The sequence below is a fragment of the Dermacentor albipictus genome, chromosome 1 (assembly GCF_038994185.2).
Source record: "Dermacentor albipictus isolate Rhodes 1998 colony chromosome 1, USDA_Dalb.pri_finalv2, whole genome shotgun sequence".
NCBI lineage: Eukaryota > Metazoa > Arthropoda > Arachnida > Ixodida > Ixodidae > Dermacentor > Dermacentor albipictus.
Genome location: NC_091821.1, coordinates 22,663,249 through 22,681,655, shown reverse-complemented (window position 1 = coordinate 22,681,655; position 18,407 = coordinate 22,663,249). Strand labels below are relative to the sequence as shown.

General features: G+C 51.4%; 1 protein-coding gene across 6 annotated transcripts in view; it reads right to left on the bottom strand.

The window, feature by feature from the left end:
• Pde11 (Phosphodiesterase 11) overlaps positions 1–18,407 on the bottom strand; it is a 640,803-nt gene that overhangs the window by 156,120 nt on the left and 466,276 nt on the right. Inside the window, exon 1 of one of the 6 annotated variants that reach the window (XM_070539556.1) lies at positions 1,384–1,416. The exons of 3 other annotated variants lie outside the window; for them this stretch is intronic. In XM_070539556.1, the coding sequence (XP_070395657.1) occupies positions 1,384–1,390 (7 nt within the window). In that variant the 5' untranslated portion in view covers positions 1,391–1,416. Of the gene's footprint in view, positions 1–1,383; positions 1,417–18,407 lie in introns of those variants that run through there. 2 more of the 6 variants (XM_070539548.1, XM_070539550.1) reach the window with 2 other exon arrangements.

The following is an 18,407-nucleotide window of genomic DNA, read 5'->3' as shown; positions in this document are numbered from 1 at the left end:
CTGGGTAGATATCTCCACATTCGAATAAAACATGTTCCATCGAACGCAATGTTCCGCATTGAAACCACCTCGCCGCCCCCTAGCAGCGGCGTGGACGACAACGGTCTTCAGCTTCGTGGTGTCTGTTTATGAAGACCCGGAGACGCATGACTCGATACATTGCAAACAAGGAGCAAAATAATCGAGGAAAATGAAAGGCTCAACTAAGTAAGGCGTTACTACAAATATTTCGGTTCATATACGAGGGACATTTTTGATTGAATTTGGAGACATAAGCGCATGTATATCGACGTAAAAGAACTAAGGAGCAGGCTGGCAACTGTCGCCAAAAGACGCACAACGCCCGCCTGTTCTTCGGAAAGGGAGGCGTAGACGTACATAGAAAGAAAAATGAGAAATTGAATATAAAGACGGAAGAAGATAATGACGGCACGGCACAAATACTACAACGTAGATGTACTAAAAAGAAGAGAGTGCACTGCAGTAGGAGAAAGGAAGAAAAGAAAAAGCGAATAACGATAACACGCCTCCCGGTGATAGCCAAACCGAATATCACCGCGTGACGAACTCTTCTAGCAGGCTTCAATGATTTTCTTTCATACACTGGATCATCGCATTATATTTGCAACCACGTGGTTGCAAATACCACGACGAAGACGCGAGCAATCGTGCTACAAACAAAGTCACGCGGCGCCATATATATTGAGACATCTCTTTAGGAGCATCAAAAATAAGCGCGTTTCATAGGCGCGAGATAACCAAAAAGGTTCATGCCGGCGGCCAGATGCAACCCAGTTCACTAACAAGGGAACTGTCACAGCGCCCGCACCCTCATAACTATGGTAGATGTTTTGTGGGTTCGTGTGCACTGCACACAGCTACGCGATCAACTCTTGGCATTCTCGTATTTTTATTTAGCTTTAAGTCGCACTGCGAGGCTGCTGAGCGTGCACAAGCAAGTCCTTACGCGCGTGAAATAAAGATAGAAAATAGAGAAAAAGGGCATTGCCACGCGCATTAAGGTATAGGCGTGCGTTCAAAAAGCGGCTAACGCGCACAATGTTGGCGGCGCTACAAGATCCTGCTCAATCATTAGCCAGTAATTACCTGCGCGCTAATACTGCTGTGCTAGTCCTTGCAGGGTCGTAATATTTCCGCAGCTATCATTATTCAGCTTTTTCTATTCCTCTTTCCTCTTTCTTCTTTTTTTTTTCTTAATGTGTGCGTTGTTTAAGGTGACAACGGCTCGGAAGCGGCGGCACCTGTAGGCGCCAGCGCTCTTAATCACACAGCCGCGTAAATGAAATTAAAAACACATAAAGCAACACTACACAGCCACCGCGGAAATTGTGCCCCTCGCTAGACCGCGCATGTAGTACGTACCAGCCATCTACGAACTTGGCTCGCATCCCGCGCTCCTCGGCAGCTCCATCGTCCCCGGCCGCCGGCGCGCCGATCTGCTGACGCCACGAAGGGGAGCACAGATTATCGGCCTCGCGAGGGGAAGCGCTTGATGCGTGGTGCCGAACACGGCTCATCACAGTCATTAGTCGTTCTATTAAAAACCGTCGCACGAGGCCTAGCGGCGGCCAAGTGTAGCATTAAGTCCGCCCCTTCGGGCGGAGGGTTTTGGCTGTGTGGGTTATACATTGCCGACAAGCCGAGTTTGGGGGCATCGAAAGCTCAGCTCGACACACGTTGAGGTGAAGGGGAAGACGCGAGGAGGGTGAGTCTACGACTCTAACGCAGCGATTTGTCGAACGCCCCCTGCAGTGCGGCGCGCATTACCAGCAGCACGCGCGCGCGGCGAAAACAAATGGCGCTGCCGCGGGCACCGCCTTGTCTGCCAGCCCGCGCGAGACAGATGCGAAGCTAATGAGGCCCCGGAGGAAGGGGGGGCGCGGTGACTAATGGCCGCTGAAGCCGCGCACGCGCCCGGGCGCCGTGCGAGTCTCGCGAACAGTGCGCCCGCGTCGCCCGTCGACGAGGCAGGCACTCGAGGACGCGCCACCGCCTCTTCGAAAAGCGCCCGATTCGTCGCGGAGAAAGCGGCATTTGTTCCGCGCGACGAACGACGGTGCTTGTTCGTGCCTTGGCCCGGCAAGCGCTCCACATTCGTTTTCATACAAACGCAAAGTTACGCCGCCTCCCCGTGTTTAACTATATATATTCAATCAACGCAGATGTGCGGGCAGAACTGACCAAGTGTCCTTCCGAATCAACGCCGGGGTCTTCCGAGAGAGAGAGAGAGAAACGTTTATTGACGAACGATTTACGTGCAGTGGTCGGATTAATTTTGCTACCCACTGATGCGCATGTGCGGATCTTCCGAAAGCGCTCGTGTGCATGGATGCGCCGAGGGTAACATGAAATGCTCCCGCGAAGCATCTCCCGTGTCGCTGGGGTGTGTGGGAAGTAGAAAAAGGGGCGCGCCGTGTATACCGGAATGCCCGTGAAGACGTGTGCGGATTTCCTCTCCGCGACTTTGTGGCTTCCACGCCATGTAGCTTTTCGACAATGCAGGTCTCCTGCGGCGGCGTCAAGGAGATGCTGTCGAAAGGGTGTGCGCACAGAATTTGTCAAGCGCTTTCAACCAACATCCAGCCTAATGTAGGGCATTCCAGCTTGACTGTATATACTTCAATTTTTCATAAGACACCAAATCCAGATCCGCGTCGATGTATTATTTTGGTTGTAAAAGCCGGTGGGCAAGTAGCACCGCTGTACAGTAGCTGCCAAATGAAATAAAATGAATGCCGAGAGAAAATAATAGTTCGAGAAATCAAACGATAGACGAACAATGCGTAAAATGCCACGCTTGGAGATTTGAAGTATCTATTAATGATAACTCGCACTGTCCTACTTCCTTTTAGTAATGCACGCGAGAGGCGAGGCCTCTGACAGATCACACGCATAGCGTTCTCAGCCTGTACCAACGTGTTGAATGAAGAGGAGCAGATGCAGTCATGTCGACCTTATTACTATGCACGACGCACCGGCATTGCATGTATAAGCCGGTTGTGCCTCGCTTTTGACCACGCGTCGCCTGGCGGACTGGCCTCGACCGCCGACGTCATTCATGCAGTTCGCTTAACCGAGGTTCCTTGCAGACGCGATACGTGATCTACATGCTTAAAGAGCGGCCTCGGGATTGCGGTGGCGTCTGTATGCGACCGCGGAAACGACCCGATCCAGCAGAACGGTTCTATCAAACTCGGACCACTCTAGTTTTTGGCTCAAGGGAGTAGTTTTCATACAAGAGAGCTGCGCACACACGAGCGGAAACTTTCGAAATGGTGGGGCACATTGCAAACTTCCAAGAAACCCCTCATGTTTCATCACAGCGTGCCCGCACAAGATTAGTTCTCAGGGATCACGGACATAGAAAGCGCAGGAGAGATGCTGGCCGGCATAGTTGACCACGAATGCCTCTGTCCAAATCCAGATAAAAGGCACCTTGAGGAGCAGGCGATCGCAAACAAGAAGGCCGCTATATAGGAAAATAATGTTTTCCAGTGACACGCATGCTATAGTCACACCCGATAGTCCATGTATATGTAGGCACCTTTTGCACTGACGCTTTCCACTATGACAGCAGCGCCAGAACAGAATGAGCGAGCTCGTGGAAACAAAATGGGAAAGACGTGAAGGGCCGTCGCCGTGAAACCTCCGACCGCTTATTACGGAGCGCGAGTGCCTGGACCCCGGGTACTTCCGAGAGCCCTAAAAAATACAACGTCTCTCATAGCTTTAAAACACAGATTTTAAATAAATATGTTAAAATATAGCGATCTTTTTTTCACCAGCAATGCCTACGTTTAAAAGGGCCTTGGACCACTTTTTATCCAAGTCGAGAAATGCATTTGAAGTTCAAATATACTATTTCAGAAATACTTCCTCGAAATAAGTGCTTTAATGCGTTCGCATAAGCGGAGTTATTGGCAATCAAATGCCGCGTATGATGCCATTCGCGGTGCTTCCGCTGCTTCAATAACTCGCACTGCGAAGGCTACAGTAGGCCCACAGTACTCCGCCTACTGAACGTCCCCGTGGCGCTCAGTTCAAATCTGATTTTGGACGTTCACGTACGGGGACATCAGTATTTCCAATTTTGGCGCCCACGACGCGCCAACCGCGGTTGTCCTCAGCGAGCCGCAGTGCGCTCAGCCAGCGGATTCGTCTCGCACACCCCGCGGCGGTCGCGGCATCTACGTAACAGACCGCAGCTGTACGTGCAGCTGCAGTGCGCATGCGCAGCGTTCGCTTTGCGCACGACAGAGCTCGAGTGCACGCTCGCGCTCATACGCCCCAGTCTGGCCGTGCTATGTACGTGGTGCAGACCGGCTTTGTCCTGCACCATGCAGCTTGACCGACAGCTATAGTGTCCCCATCCAACTTGCGTATTTCGAAGCGCTATCAGTAGCTCAATACGAAGCGAAGTCTGCCGAGGCCTCCAACCAGGAGCGACCAGGAGTGATCGCGCGCTGGCAAGCGTGCGTGTGGTCTGACCTTCAAGTTTCGCGAGATTCGATGCTAGTCGACCGTTCAAAACCAGTCGAAATTAGCGAGACCCGGCGGTTACGACACCGACAAGCGAGGTGGCCCAAGTTTAATTCCTACACGTGCGGCCGCGGCCGAGCGTGAGCACACGATAGCCGGCTTCTTCCGGATAAGCACGTAACTATTATCGAAATTCGAAAGCAGATTTTCGAGCTTACTTCAGCCTGTCCATTAAACTTCGTCAATAAACAGACACCGTAACAGTAGGAAGAAGCGCACTGATCCAAACACCCTTCTCGATCGACGTCAGCTAGTGGCCGCGTATGGCAATCCGCGTATGGGAGAGTGAGTAGCCGGCTTAAGCTGAAAAGAGGGCGTTTGAGTGAGAGGCGGATTCGCGCTGCGCTTGCGAGTTCCACGCGCCGCGCACGACTACAAAACGTGGCTGAGACATTCACAGCAGCGCATGTTATCCGCGGACTGTGTTATTTCGCAAAGCCCGAAGGGTGGTTCAGGACGCCTTTAAGTGTCGAGGCCAATTCTGTGAGTTTTCTTTTATTGTTATTATTATTATTATCGTTATTATTATTATTATTATTATTATTATTATTATTATTATTATTATTATTATTATTATTATTATTAGATGACTTCAGAAGGCTTGACTTTGTACCCTTTTCCTCGAACACCCTTTATATTCCTATTCATTGTAACTTTTAATTCCCACGACCTACGCAAAACAGAAAGCCTTTCTAAACTAAACAGCAGTCTGCACTACACGCAGGTCTTGCGGCGAATCAAGGAAGCCTCACAGTTTTACAGCAGCACTGCTTCGTCACGTGTAGAGCACCACACGTTTTGTTAATTTGAATTGGGTTCAATTCTGAGGTTTTACGCGCCAGAACCTTGATCTGATTATGAGGCACGCCGTAGCGTGGGACTCCGGATTAATTTTGACCACCAGGGGATCTTTAACGTGCTCCAATGCACGGGACACAGGCATTTTCGCATTCCGCTCCCGTCGAAATGCGGCCGCCGCGGCCGGGATTTTATCCCCCGACCTGGCGCTTAACAGCACAACACCATATGACCATAGCCGATAAGCCACCGCGGCGGATCGTTTTGCTGATGAACAATTGCACCTGAAATCGTTTACCTTATAACAAATAAGAGGTTCATTCAGTATTTGATTGCAAGAGAAGCAGCTGCAGGCTTCACAGTAGGTCTTCTAGGTTTCATTGTTACACTAAGCTCGGTTGTTCCTATAAAGAAAAGTGCACCAGAGCAAGTGCGAAGATCTTGCGTTTTCCCCCCATTTCCCGGGTGCTAGTTTTGACATCAGTGCCGCCAAACGGCACTGATCGCACGTTATTCTACGTTATTTATTTTGCACACACTATTAAGAGTTGTCTGACGATCCTACCGCTGTCAACCAGATGTACACCCGCCGTGGTTGCTCAGTGGCTATGGTGTTGGGCTGCTGAGCACGAGGTCGCGGGATCGAATCCCGGCCACGGCGGCCGCATTTCGATGGGGGTGAAATGCGAAAACACCCGTGTGCTTAGATTTAGGTGCACGTTAAAGAACCCCAGGTGGTCGAAATTTCCGGAGTCCTCCACTACGGCGTGCCTCATAATCAGAAAGTGGTTTTGGCACGTAAAACACCATAATTTAATTTAATTTAACCAGATGTAGGAGTCATCGGACGACCTCGCCGCTGCCACCATTTGAAGGAGTTGAAGGTCGTAGGGAGGAACTCGGTGAACAGGATTTATTTACATTTTGAACAAGACATACATCGACGGTCTAGCGTGTGACTCCCATATGGAGCCCGCAAGACTAACATACAGCAAACAGCTTACGAGCACACAGCTCACGAGTACATTTTAAGCATGAGAATGAGCACTCAGCTCCCGACGACGAGCACGCACTAGCAGCCGGCAAACGCTGCTTATAAGCACTTGGTCCCCCCTTGATTCCCAGTGGACGGAAACGTTCGTCCAGTCATCGTTCGACGTCACCGTAGATGACCTGCCCTTTTGGAGGAGGCGGGCTCACATATTCGCGTTGCACACACACACACAGGTGTAATGGTACGGAGCCGACGTCAGAGAGGTTTCGTTGAACTCTGCTCCGTCCCGGGTGGCGCTGGCGGGTAGCACATTCCTGAGCTGACCCCGCGCCACGTGGCTGCCGGTTATTCGCAGTTCTCTGAAGTGCGCCCCGTCTGGTTGGATTGGAACACGTGCAGCGGGCTGAAAGCTGGCACGTTGTCACCCCGTACGGCCATTCCTAACAACACACACACAAAAGCACGCGCTAAACAGCGAGTCAGCAAAATCAGAGTGGCTTTTGTTTTATTTAACCCACCTAATCGCGCAATAAAAAGGAAACTATATGAAAGGCTAATAATTTTGCTTTTACCGCTAAGCCCCTTGAAGTGAAGTAAAAAAAAAAAGAAAGGGGAAAAAAAGCCGCACGCTTATATTTGTTGCCGAAATTCGGTGCCCTCGCTTGACATCGGCTAACTTCGCAGCGGATGCGAAGGTAAGCCACCGTAGCTTTGACAGGAAAAACAATGCAACCGGTCAGTCGCGCATTTCTCAAGTGCATACTGCGCCGCAAGTCACGTGTAATGCAATATGTGCAGTGCAATTGCCAAAGGCGTTTGAAGCGCGCGCACGTTTGCGAACAGTGGTTAGTTAACGTAGGCTGATGATATTCACTACCAACACCGACACCCACGACGTTATGCTGCTTACCTTAAGCAACGATGGCTGCAACCGAAATTGTTGGCAGTGCTTATTATTATTTTCTTTTTATGTGATCAAGTCATAGGCCCTGCGGGCAGCTATGCGATGTTTCAGAATAAGCGAGGAATTTTAGTTTATGCAGCGCTGCCTCAAGAACGTTTGGCTACCATTAAAGGTGCATTAAACCCGACGATCACCGACCGGCGACGTCAAAACGCGTCGTTCGCTGCATTGAGAATGCAGTTATTTCCAAGTTTCGTTGAAAAAAAAAAAACTCAGAAGCTTCGTATTTTTCGCATTCCAGTTTGCCCATGCTGGAGCTACTAAAGCCATCGGCGAGAAGCTAACAGCAAGCAGAAAAAGAAAAGAGAAAGAAACGAAACCGAAACGTTCGGTTTTTTCCTTTCTCTTTCTCTCTTCTTCTTTTTTTTTTTTGTTGCGGTAGCGCTTGTAAACATTCCCAACAGCTCAATGGTTCGAGCGTGACTGATGAGCCGAGGGGAGGCGAAAAACCTTGAGCCAACGAGCCAAAACATCTGGAAATGTCTTCCTGCCTCCGTGAACGCATTTTCCGAGTTTTTGGCTCACTCGGTAAGAAAACGGGCAGACTTACGCGCGCGGATCGGAGAACACAAGCGGAAAGGTTTTACGGGGCCGCGCCACCCTTCTTCCCCGCTCGCGCCCACCCCTCTCACCACTCCTCCAGGCGAGGTGGAACGCGGCGAGAAAGCCGGAACTCGAGGCTTTGTTTTCTCTTTCCAGGGTCACACGATGCGTCTCCTCCATGTCTCGCTCTCTCTCCGCGTACCGGGCAGCGCTGCTGTGCCACGGAGTTGCGCAAGGTCGCCGCGAAGAGAGGCGCGCCGCCGGCTGCGCACTTCCACCGCTCGGTCACGGGATACACGCGCCGCCCGCGGGGAAGCGTCCGCGGGCCCTCGCGTGATCGCGCCGCCAAGGTGAGGAAAACCGGCACAGGAGAGCGCACCACCACCGCAGCGGAGGGAAGAACAAACAGCGCGGACGAGTCAACAAGCAGCCGCAGCCGTCACTCGGGGTTCGTTCGACAGGCGACCGAGGATGTGTGCACGGCCCATAGGAGAGGAGCCACCGACCCGGGGGAGACATCGCACTTCCGCGCGCCCCAGTGAAACACATGACCGGGTTCGCCATGCCCACGCCCGCTAAATGGACGGGCAGACGGTGCCCGTGACGCCTGCGCAAGCACGCGCGAGCGACGCGAGAGTGGCGGCATGCGTGCATCGACGACGAACGTTCAGGTCGAATCGCAAGGTGGCTTGCGAGGAGAGAGACAGAGAGGACACCGCCAGTGTCATGCCCTTGCGAGAGCATTTCCCAAGTTGTTTCGAGCGTTCGCGTTCGACCAGTAGAAAACGCCCACAGTCCGTGAGCTATCATAGGACGAGAGCATTCGCGAACGCTTTCCACGGGCTCGGTTTCGTCGCGTCCTGGCAGCCTGCTCGCCAGACCTACAGCATGGAAAGGCACGCGCGCTACGCAGTTCATCGCCGTGGGTGCGCAAGTGCAAACACGTGTTCGAAAAGTACAGAGGGAAACCATAAACAGACAGGCTCTCAAAAGTGAAAAATACATCTCCATACCTCCACGAATGCTATGTCCGTGTGCATTCGGAGGTCTCTGGACGATTCGTGGAAGGAATGTGAAGCGCGCTTCTCGCCGCATACAGACGTCAAACTATTACGAAGCGTGTTCTCTTATTTTTCTTTTCTTTAATACAATACTCACGCTTCGCTGAACTAGAATATACTTTAGGAGCAATCGACACTCGAAGACATTGGAGGGAGAGACAAGATATTCTTCGAGCCATTGCAGTCCTGTGATACGAGTGATGGCAGCAGAAACGTGGTGCGAAGTACGATTCTGACATATGAAAGAAAACTTGAAACCAGGTATTATGCGTTTCACGTGCGGCTCCAGCCGCTGCAGTGGTATGTGCTTAAGCAGAAGAAAAAAAAAAGAGAGAGAGAGAGAAAGGACGAAACTGGTCATTCAGAACCGGATTAATTTAAAAGTTTCCACGACAGGGGCGGGAAAAAAGAAAGACATAATACAGCGTGACGAAGGGCGAGTCTAGTTCATTTCTAAAGCCACACTTTTGATACGACCATTGTTGTCTTTATATTGTGATGAGCTCGTGATTGTTTTCCAGTAGGTTTTCTAAGATCACGAAGAAGGGAGGCGGGACTCCGGTATAGGCTTCATTGAAGAAGCGAACTGGCAAAAGGCCCAGCCCTGGAACGAGCACCAGACTACGACTGGCCAACAAGGTAACTTAAGCGGAAGCTTTAGCTCGGGTGCTCCTATCTAAATACATGTAGAAGGAGAATTCGTTTTTCTCGGCATCCACTGCACCAAATTTGACGAGGTTTGTTGCATTTAAAAGAAAAACGTAAAATCTCGTGACTTTGAGTTCGGTTGTCAATTCTTTATTAAAAATTGGCAAAAATAGAAAAATTTTCAAAAAACAAAACTCTCAAGTTTACAACTCTGTAACTCAACAACGAAAAATCATAATAAAATTCTGTGAATTGCATCTAATAGTACCTCTAAAGCGGACAAAATTGATGTTACACATGATTGTCGAAAAATTTTATGATATTGAAATACAGCTTTTGCAGAACCCTTGTAAACAACGTAAAAAATTCACATAAGATGTAAAATGACATATTGAATTTGTCCGCTTTGAATGATGTAATGGATGCCGTTTACAGAACCGCGATATCTGTTCTTGATGCAGAGCTATGAATTCGTAAACTTGGTGCTTCCATTTTTTTCAAACTGTCGAATATTTGAAAATCTTTTTAACAAAATTCAAGCCTTAAATCGAAATTCCACTTCCAACAGTCACTAGAATTTAACTTTCTCTCTCAAATGGGACACATCTAATTAAAATCGGCGCAGGGGCTATCTCAGAAAAACGTTTTTGCGTTTTACACGTATTTGAATAGGCCACGTCGGAGTTGGGCCCGAGCTTCCTTTTAAGGACCCCTTCGCAATAGCAGTATCAAGGCAACTGACACAGGGCTTCGATTTTCCACTTCTGGCTACCCGCGGGCTGCCCGAGCCAGCGTCTTCGTTCTTCTCGGGTTTCTCCGCCCACCGCGCCACGCATTTCCACCGGGCGTTCGTTTTGCTCGGGCCGGACGGTTCTGGCTACCCGCGGGCTGCCAGAACCTGCCAGGACGATTTCGTTCTGGTTGCTCTCTGGAAGTTCTCTGGCTATACATAGACTGAAAGAGGCAATGGGCGCTCGCCACCATCTTTGTGGGGACTTCACGGATTGCAACGCGGGTGCTTGAGGACTTAAATTTACCTCGCTTAGCCAACTGTCTGTGGTCATCTTCGGATTTCCATTCGGATTTCCTTACTTCTAGTTATCTTTTTAGGTGCTAACGCTGCGTTCCGCATTGCGAAGCGCGGTGTGATACGAGCAGTGGCGAACCGTTTGAAGCTTGTGTGGGTGTATGTGTGTGCGTCTCCTGAAGGCTTCTTCGCGGCGGTGATCAGCGAGCCGCGCTCTCATGCGTGCATGTTATCTGCATCGTGTTCCACGCAAGTTGTAGACGCTCATTCATACATTGCGGTACATGTTGGGTTCGTCTTTCTCTGGTGGCGTTCCTTTTCACATATCTCGCGTATGTATGAGGAGATACCTCCTTTTTCTGCAGTTAGCGAAGGCTTTGTAGCTAGCCCGTGTTCGCTCCGTCTCTTCGTCGTATGCCTGGGTGGCAGCTCGAAACCGATATGTGTTCGAACTGCAGGCCGTTAATGTAAGAATGCGCTGATTGAGTAATAGGCACACGTACAGTCACGTGCGATATAACTTGCAACACCGATGCCCGTGGTCGAAAGGGCTCCAAGACTCTACGGCTTCGCAAACACAGGGTAAGTTCCAAACCTAAACACAGCTTCAATTAGCGGTATTTATTAAACCGCTATTTCGCATGTCAGAGCCGCCGCTCAGCCCTGGAGCCCCTTCAACCACGAAAAAGGGTGTTGCAAGTCATATTGCACGCGACTGTACATTAGACACACGTACATAATCGCGACCAATGTGGTTTTTCGTGCGAAACGTTTCGCTGGTCACAGGCGACGTGCATTTTCATGCGCCAGCCACGTCCCCAGCTCCTTAGGGTCAAAATGAGAAGCTCCATCAGCCACAACAAACTTTCTGAAATCGAAGCCGAAGCAGGTTGGCACGAAATTGATGCGTATACCAGCCGTACCCGATATCTTGCTTTTTCATGTCTTGTGAAGTGATCACACAACGCCAACTCATCAATGTCGCCGGTGGGCAACGTGACCGCTACGAGCAGGAATCCTCGAGCGATTGCATCGCTTTCGAGTATACACAATCACGCGCGATTTCGCGTGTTGTCACCGGACGCGTCGGAGGCCATCTGTTGCGCCGCACAGGGTGAGGTTGGCCCAGTGCGCGTCCTGCGCCGAGTCGCGCGAAAGTGACCGTATCCCTGAATGCAACTATGTATTTTCAAGCTGGCAACGCATAAATGGGCCCACTATACGCCGAGCGCGCGCCAGCCTCGCCGGGCGCTGCCATGCTGGTAGCACGTTTACATTCGGTCAGCTGTCCCGGCGTTCGATTTTGCAAACCTCGGGCAGATTCGGGTTGCCTTGGGATCCCAGCCCACGTGACTTCCTATCGGGACCGGAACTAGCTGGCTGCCATCTAGATGCCAGCGGGCTGCCAGAGCTCCGAAAATCGAAGAGGCCCACTGGTGAACGCAACACGGTTCGGCGGATGAACCTGCGCGCTCGCCCGCGAAGACTCGCCCACGCAATGAGATGCAGCGCGACCGGGATGCGATAAAAGCCACGGCCATGGACGACAGGCTTATCGCACGCAAGCGGCGAGGATCAAAACAAACCAGGCGGGCTACGGTCGCTGCTCCGAGCTGAGAGGAGGCCCCGTGTAAACACGCGCACACAGCGAGCACGCGCAATTATCTCAGCCGCCAACGGAAAGGCAGGGTTCAAAGAGCCACGCAGAGACGACGCACTCTGTTTTTTAAAAGCCTGGATGATCTTCGCTCCTTTTGAACGCCTTACTTGCGCTTAATCTTAACCGCCGCGGTGGCTTAGCGCTATATGGTGTTGCGCAAGCACGCGGTCGCGGGATCAAATCCCGGCCGCGGCAGCCGCATTTCGACCGGGGCGAAATGCAAAAACGCCCCAATGCAAAGATCCCATGGCGTTAAAGATCGTTAAAGACCCCCTGGCGGTCAAAATTAATCCAGAGTCACCCACTACAGCGTGCCTCATAATGAAATGATGGTTTTACCGCGTAAATGCCCATACAATTCAATTCGCGTTTAAATCTTCGCAGTAATTAATCGGACGAGAGGCTGCGTATGAGGTTGGTCAACCCAACACCTCACCTTCTTTGATGTTATACGAAATTGAGAAGTCCCAAGCGACTTTGGGTGCGCAAGAACACGAACTCGATTGACTGACAGCGTACCCTAACTTACGACCCCCCCAATGTGTTTGGGGCATAACACAGGTACAGGGTGTCCCAGCTAACTTTAGCCAGAACTTTAAAAAATGCCAATGCCACGTAGGTGGACAGAACCAAGGTAATTATTTGCCGTCACTTGGCGATACTAACCTTTTTTAAACATTCCGCCTAATTAGCGAATTATAGTCTTATTAATCAACTTCTCAAATATTATAATTAGATGAAAGCGTCAATGAGAAAATTGTAGAAAAATATGAAAAGCTCCCGATGCAGCTTTTTATAGCTCAATACGTGCTACATAAAAGCGTTCTTCCGAGCGTGAAAGGAGCCCGCGAATACACGCAAAGTGCCTCGAGTGGCCAGTCGCGCGGCGTTTTTTGCGTGCATTCGCGACATTCGCGGGCTTCTTTCACGCTCGGAAAGAACACTCTTATGTAGCACGTATCGAGCAAGAGAAAGCCCCTCCGACGGCCGTGTCGGCATGCAGTCGGACGATTTCGCTGCCACACTGCAACGACACGACGTCCTATATCTCGGCGCCAACGCGGCTGCCTTGGAATTTTTGCCGTTGATGCCTATGTGCTGCTCGCTTATCTGTTTTATCAGTATAGTATGTGCTGGTTTGTCGCCCGTTTGGCATAAGAGACAAAGAAGTGTGTCAGCATAATGCGTACAGAGCTCCCACTCAACCCAGTCGCATTTCTTACATGGAAGCAGCGGTGTCCTGTCTGTGTCCTGTGTCCTGTCCTGTCTGTCCTGTCCTGTCCTGTCCTGTCCTGTCCTTGTGTCCTGTCTGCACGCCTCACTTCTAGTTTGCATAATGAAGCAGCGGTGAGCGCTGCCGGCAGCCTTTGGTCGAGAACGACACGGTTTGCCTGCCGACTATGTAGTTCGCCGATTGGCGTCGTCTCGGCCACTTGAGGGCATCGGTGTGGTGTCAGCCTGCAGTGTGACCGGGCCGTAACTAAGCAAGTGTGGTGTCAGGTGCCGAACGACACGTGCATGAACAGAGTTCACTCGACGACCGTGAGCACTCGCGGTCGCAAAGATTGCGTGATGAGCGCCGCAGCGGAGCGGGCGGCGCACGTGCTTTCCCCAAAGCGAACGTTTCGCGCTGCCGCTCCCTTCGCCCCGTCACGTGTGTCGCTCCTCCGAAGCTCAGCACATCGCGCGACATCCGACGGTGGGCGCTCGGGAAGACAGCGCGCATCAAGCCACCAGCCTTCTTGGCTCGCCCTGGCACCCGTATCAGATCGCGTGATCTCCAACACACGGCGCGCCGGCTGATGCGTGCATCGCTGCACCCGGAACAACATGGCGGCGACGGCGTGAACACCCGAGTGTCCGCATATCTGCTATCGCAGTAAAACCACTCCAAATGTTTAACAGCGAAGCTGTCCATGCATGGCTAGCTAGATACGGGATTTTATGGCGTCAGCGCGGGAAAGCTCTCCCCTGAAAAGTGAGAGTGGAAGAACCAACAAACGTAAACGCATATCGTCGCTCGCGTTGGAGCTCGGTTTAACGGCCACTTGCGTGTACAACTACGCGCCGTCGCAGCTGCGTCTTTGTGAATGTGTGACGTGGTGTGTGACGTAGTGTGCGCCTGATAAGGCGACCAAGGGGAATATTTGGTACAATTTCGCTTCACCGTTGCAGTGTGAAGGTCACGCGTGATCCGTACGCCTGAAGACCAGCGTATGTGTGCGAGGAGAGACAGCGAGAGTAGCGGCGGGAGAGAGACCGTCGACGTCGTGCCCATCCGGCGGCCCGAGAAGAAGAGCGTGCCGCGATGTGGTACGTAATCGACGAGCACGAGCCGACGACGACGCATATCGCGACGCCAAGATTGCCGCAATGAGACGTCGACGCCACGAGTGCACGGTGCCGGGATTTCGACGGCGCCCACGCAAAGTTCCAAAGAGGCTCTCTCGATCATTACATATCTCAATTACATATCGCGTAATTACTGAATAGGGAGTAATAGTTGTACCAACCACCATAGCAGCTTCGCTGGTCAATCACCTTCACAGAGTGGAATGGCCGATGAAATTTTTATTTCTTTCCTTTTTACTTAACATGCTATCTCGTGTCCTAAGCCCTCGAGACCAGACGCGTCGAGGTTGTTTGCGTGGCCAGGCACTGAAGAAATGCAGTAGTACCTGACATGGTACAGATGCAATGTGAGGCGCACGACGTACAGTTAAAGTACAAAAAAAAAAAAACCAAGGAGCTGGTACTCTGGCAAGATCATAAGTTTTGTGCCGTTGCATATGTGATTGTCATATACAGAAATGAGCAGAAAACTCATGTAAGTTTCACATGTACAGACGAAAACTACGTTGGTTCGAAGGTCCGCAGCATGAGGTGGCACACGGACATATAGGTCGACACAATAGGCGGATACTCACTCAGCAATATTTTCGCAGGCTGTGTGTATCACTCGACGGTGCTCACTAACGTTCCTGCTCACGCCCACCCATACTCGGCACGCAACACTCGCACGCGTTCCCTTCACACTCACCGGCGTGCACCTGCTTAGCTCACATTCGCGTCCACTGCCGCTCTCCGGCACTCGCCCACACACGGTACTCACGTCCATTCAATATCACCTTCACGGACTTTCCACTCGCTAACGCCCTACCTTACGCCTGTGAAATGAGTGTTGAGAGCGTGAGCAAATATGCCGACCTATGCCACGGAGCTTAGTTTACATTCAGGACTCTTCCCAGCCGTGTGCCTGACCGCCAGAGGTCATTGTCGTCGATGCGCAGATGGCAAGCGACATTGGGCCCAACAAAATCAAGAGCAATGTGACGCTATGGACTCCGATCGATAACAAAAGAAAAAAAAAATATGTTAGCCGCGCTCCACAGACGCCTGAGGCATGTGAATCAGCTAGAGTGGGATATCAGTGACGTTGCTAATACTGTGAAGCCCGATAATATCCAAGCATAAGAACATTAAGTAATAGTCTGTGCTCCATGACAGCGATGACTGCATCAGGACCAGAGACACGAACGGCCGTGTAGCTCTTGTCCGGTGTCCCTGGTCGCGCGGCACGTCCAAAGTTAGGAAAGCATGTGTGCATGCCGATATTCATTACACAAATCGCAGTTATCATAAAGGCACGGTTTCCGCTGCTCGTCAACATCACTGCAGAGAAAGACAATTACAACCATTTGGTAAATAAGCAGCTACGAAATCCAGCATGGGTTACAGCAGATGATTTCATTAACACGATACGTACACTTTACAAAGTCGTTGAGCTGTCAAGAGATGTTTTAATCTGCGTGTTTTCGAAGGGGCATCGACTACAGGCTACAGTATAACAGCTGCACAGAAGCAATTTGTTTCAAGAGAGTCTATTTAAGATTCTCCCCTCTTCATTTCCACGCCCCCTGAGTGCATAGAGATTCGTACTAAAATTACGAGAGGGAACTCTGGCGCTAAGAACGCTCAGCTACTATGGGAATTATGGTTAGTACATGGATTTGTCTAATCTTCGTACTTGTGATTTAAGACGGCCTTGTACGTGGCTTCACTTTGCTATGCTTTATATGCCTTTATTAGCTTTAATTTCGAAGTGATCCTATTTTTTTTTTTACCGCAGAAAGCAATAATTGAGACTCCGTGTATATGCACAATCATTGCATGCTACTGAATTTATAACGCCATATTTTGTTGAAAATTATCAGTTTGCCAAGTGACGGAGCAGCATAAAGCCAGAAAGACGAAGTTTAGACAAATCCATGCTTTAACGATTATTCTCATAATTGCCGAACCGCCAATGAAGCTCCCATATAGACACTAGCGCCAGAGTTCGCCTTAGTAATTTTTGCAGGAAACGCGCCTGAGTGGACAGAAATGTACTTCAGTTCCCCCCGAGGTGAGTTCTAGCGAAGTATATGTATATGTCCATGCGCCACCGATGCATGCGCATAGCGTATGACCACAAAGCTCCAGCGCCCCGCATTTTCAACTCCGAGCACGCTATATCACAGACGCATCCACGCAAACAAATATCTCCAAAATTGCCGCACTTACGTTCAGCTTCGGTTGGCAGCGATCAAAGCCGCGCATTCTGAGTCGCACCCAAGCCAGGGGTGACAGCTCGGCGTCCCTGAAACAAACAGCGAATTCCGCGACGCGGATCCCTAGGCCACAGATACTATTCCTGACCGAAGCAGCTCTATTTTGATACGGCCGGGGAGGAAGTGGCAAAAACACGAGCGTCCTGTGATTTCAGCGCACGGTGGGCCATTTCGAGTGAAGTGCGGCGACGGGCCTCTCCCTCGGATCGACTCCCCCCAACACAACCGCCATCGCTTCGTCACAGTGTCTGTATACGTTGCTGGCCCGCATTGGTTGTGACCCGCAAAACCCCGCATTAACATCCATTCTGCGGGAAAGCGCGGCTTGCGCATAGTGTGGCCGCGGTTGCACGCACGCTGAGCAAATGCAAGCAGACAGCGCCACAGGAAGGACCCAGAAATGAGCGCGGTCACCCGGAAGCCGATCCGGAAGTACATATGCTACACCGACGACGCCTTCGGCAAGAGTGAGCCAACTCGACTGCGCGGGAACGAGTGACGACGAGAAAAGAAAACGCTAATGGAGTCGCGCTCATATGCGCTCATATATGGTCAGCCAGATGACTGCGACGTGAAGAAATATAGTAGAGAAGCGCATCCGCGCTCTGAGGTTTGATGTATCACAAAACTCAAGCCATGCGGCAAGTGCACGTTTAATGATGGAACTGTGAGCATTGGGGAAGAGTAGGCTCTGCAGCGTGTTGGATGGCAGGCCGTACCGATGGTAGGAGTCGCCCAGAACCTCTCTCTCGACCCCGAATGCAAGACAATGGAGCAGGAGGTGCTCTAGTGTCTTCACACCGTCGCAGTTGCCACACACGCGGCTGCCGGTTCCCGTGAGCCTATGTGTTTGCGCAGCTGTTGTGTAGCAGCCGATGCGAAGAAGTGCGACCTGCATGCGGGGAACAGACGTGGGAGGTGGGGTGCGGGGCATACTTGCTGCGACGCGCTGGTCGGAGTGTTGCGCGGTGAGGTTACGCAGAACGGCCGTTTTCGCCGCGTCAAAACTCGTCACCAGGTGGGTGAGGGGGAAGCGCTCACCGTGCGCCTCCTTGGCGAGTGAGTCAGCCAGCTCGTTGCCCGGTAATCCAATATGTGCCAGCACCCACTGGAGAACCAGGTCGCAGCCTTGGCTGACGAGCGTCCTCGCGCGAGAATAGAGCGCGCGGCACTTGCAACTTTCCTCGATTGCTTGCAGATGTGAGAGACAGCTGCATCGAAGATGACGCAGCAGTCAACCTGCAGGCCGAGCTTCCTACACTCTCGCGCCACGGAAGAGCGTTGCAGCGAAGAGTTAGCGGTGACACCTCGTGGCACGCTTGCCTGGTTCGTGGGTGAACAATCAGTGCCTCGGTTTTCGACGCCGACAGTCCGGAGGCCGATGCTTCCCAAGTACTCCTCCACAGCGTCGATCGCAGTCTGGATAGACGCGCGCACCTGGTAGCCGACATCCGTAGGGCCACACGCAAACAGTCGTCGGTGTAGACGGCCGCCCGTACTTCGTGCGAAGTCGCCTTTATGGATGTAGTCGGAGAGCCGCGC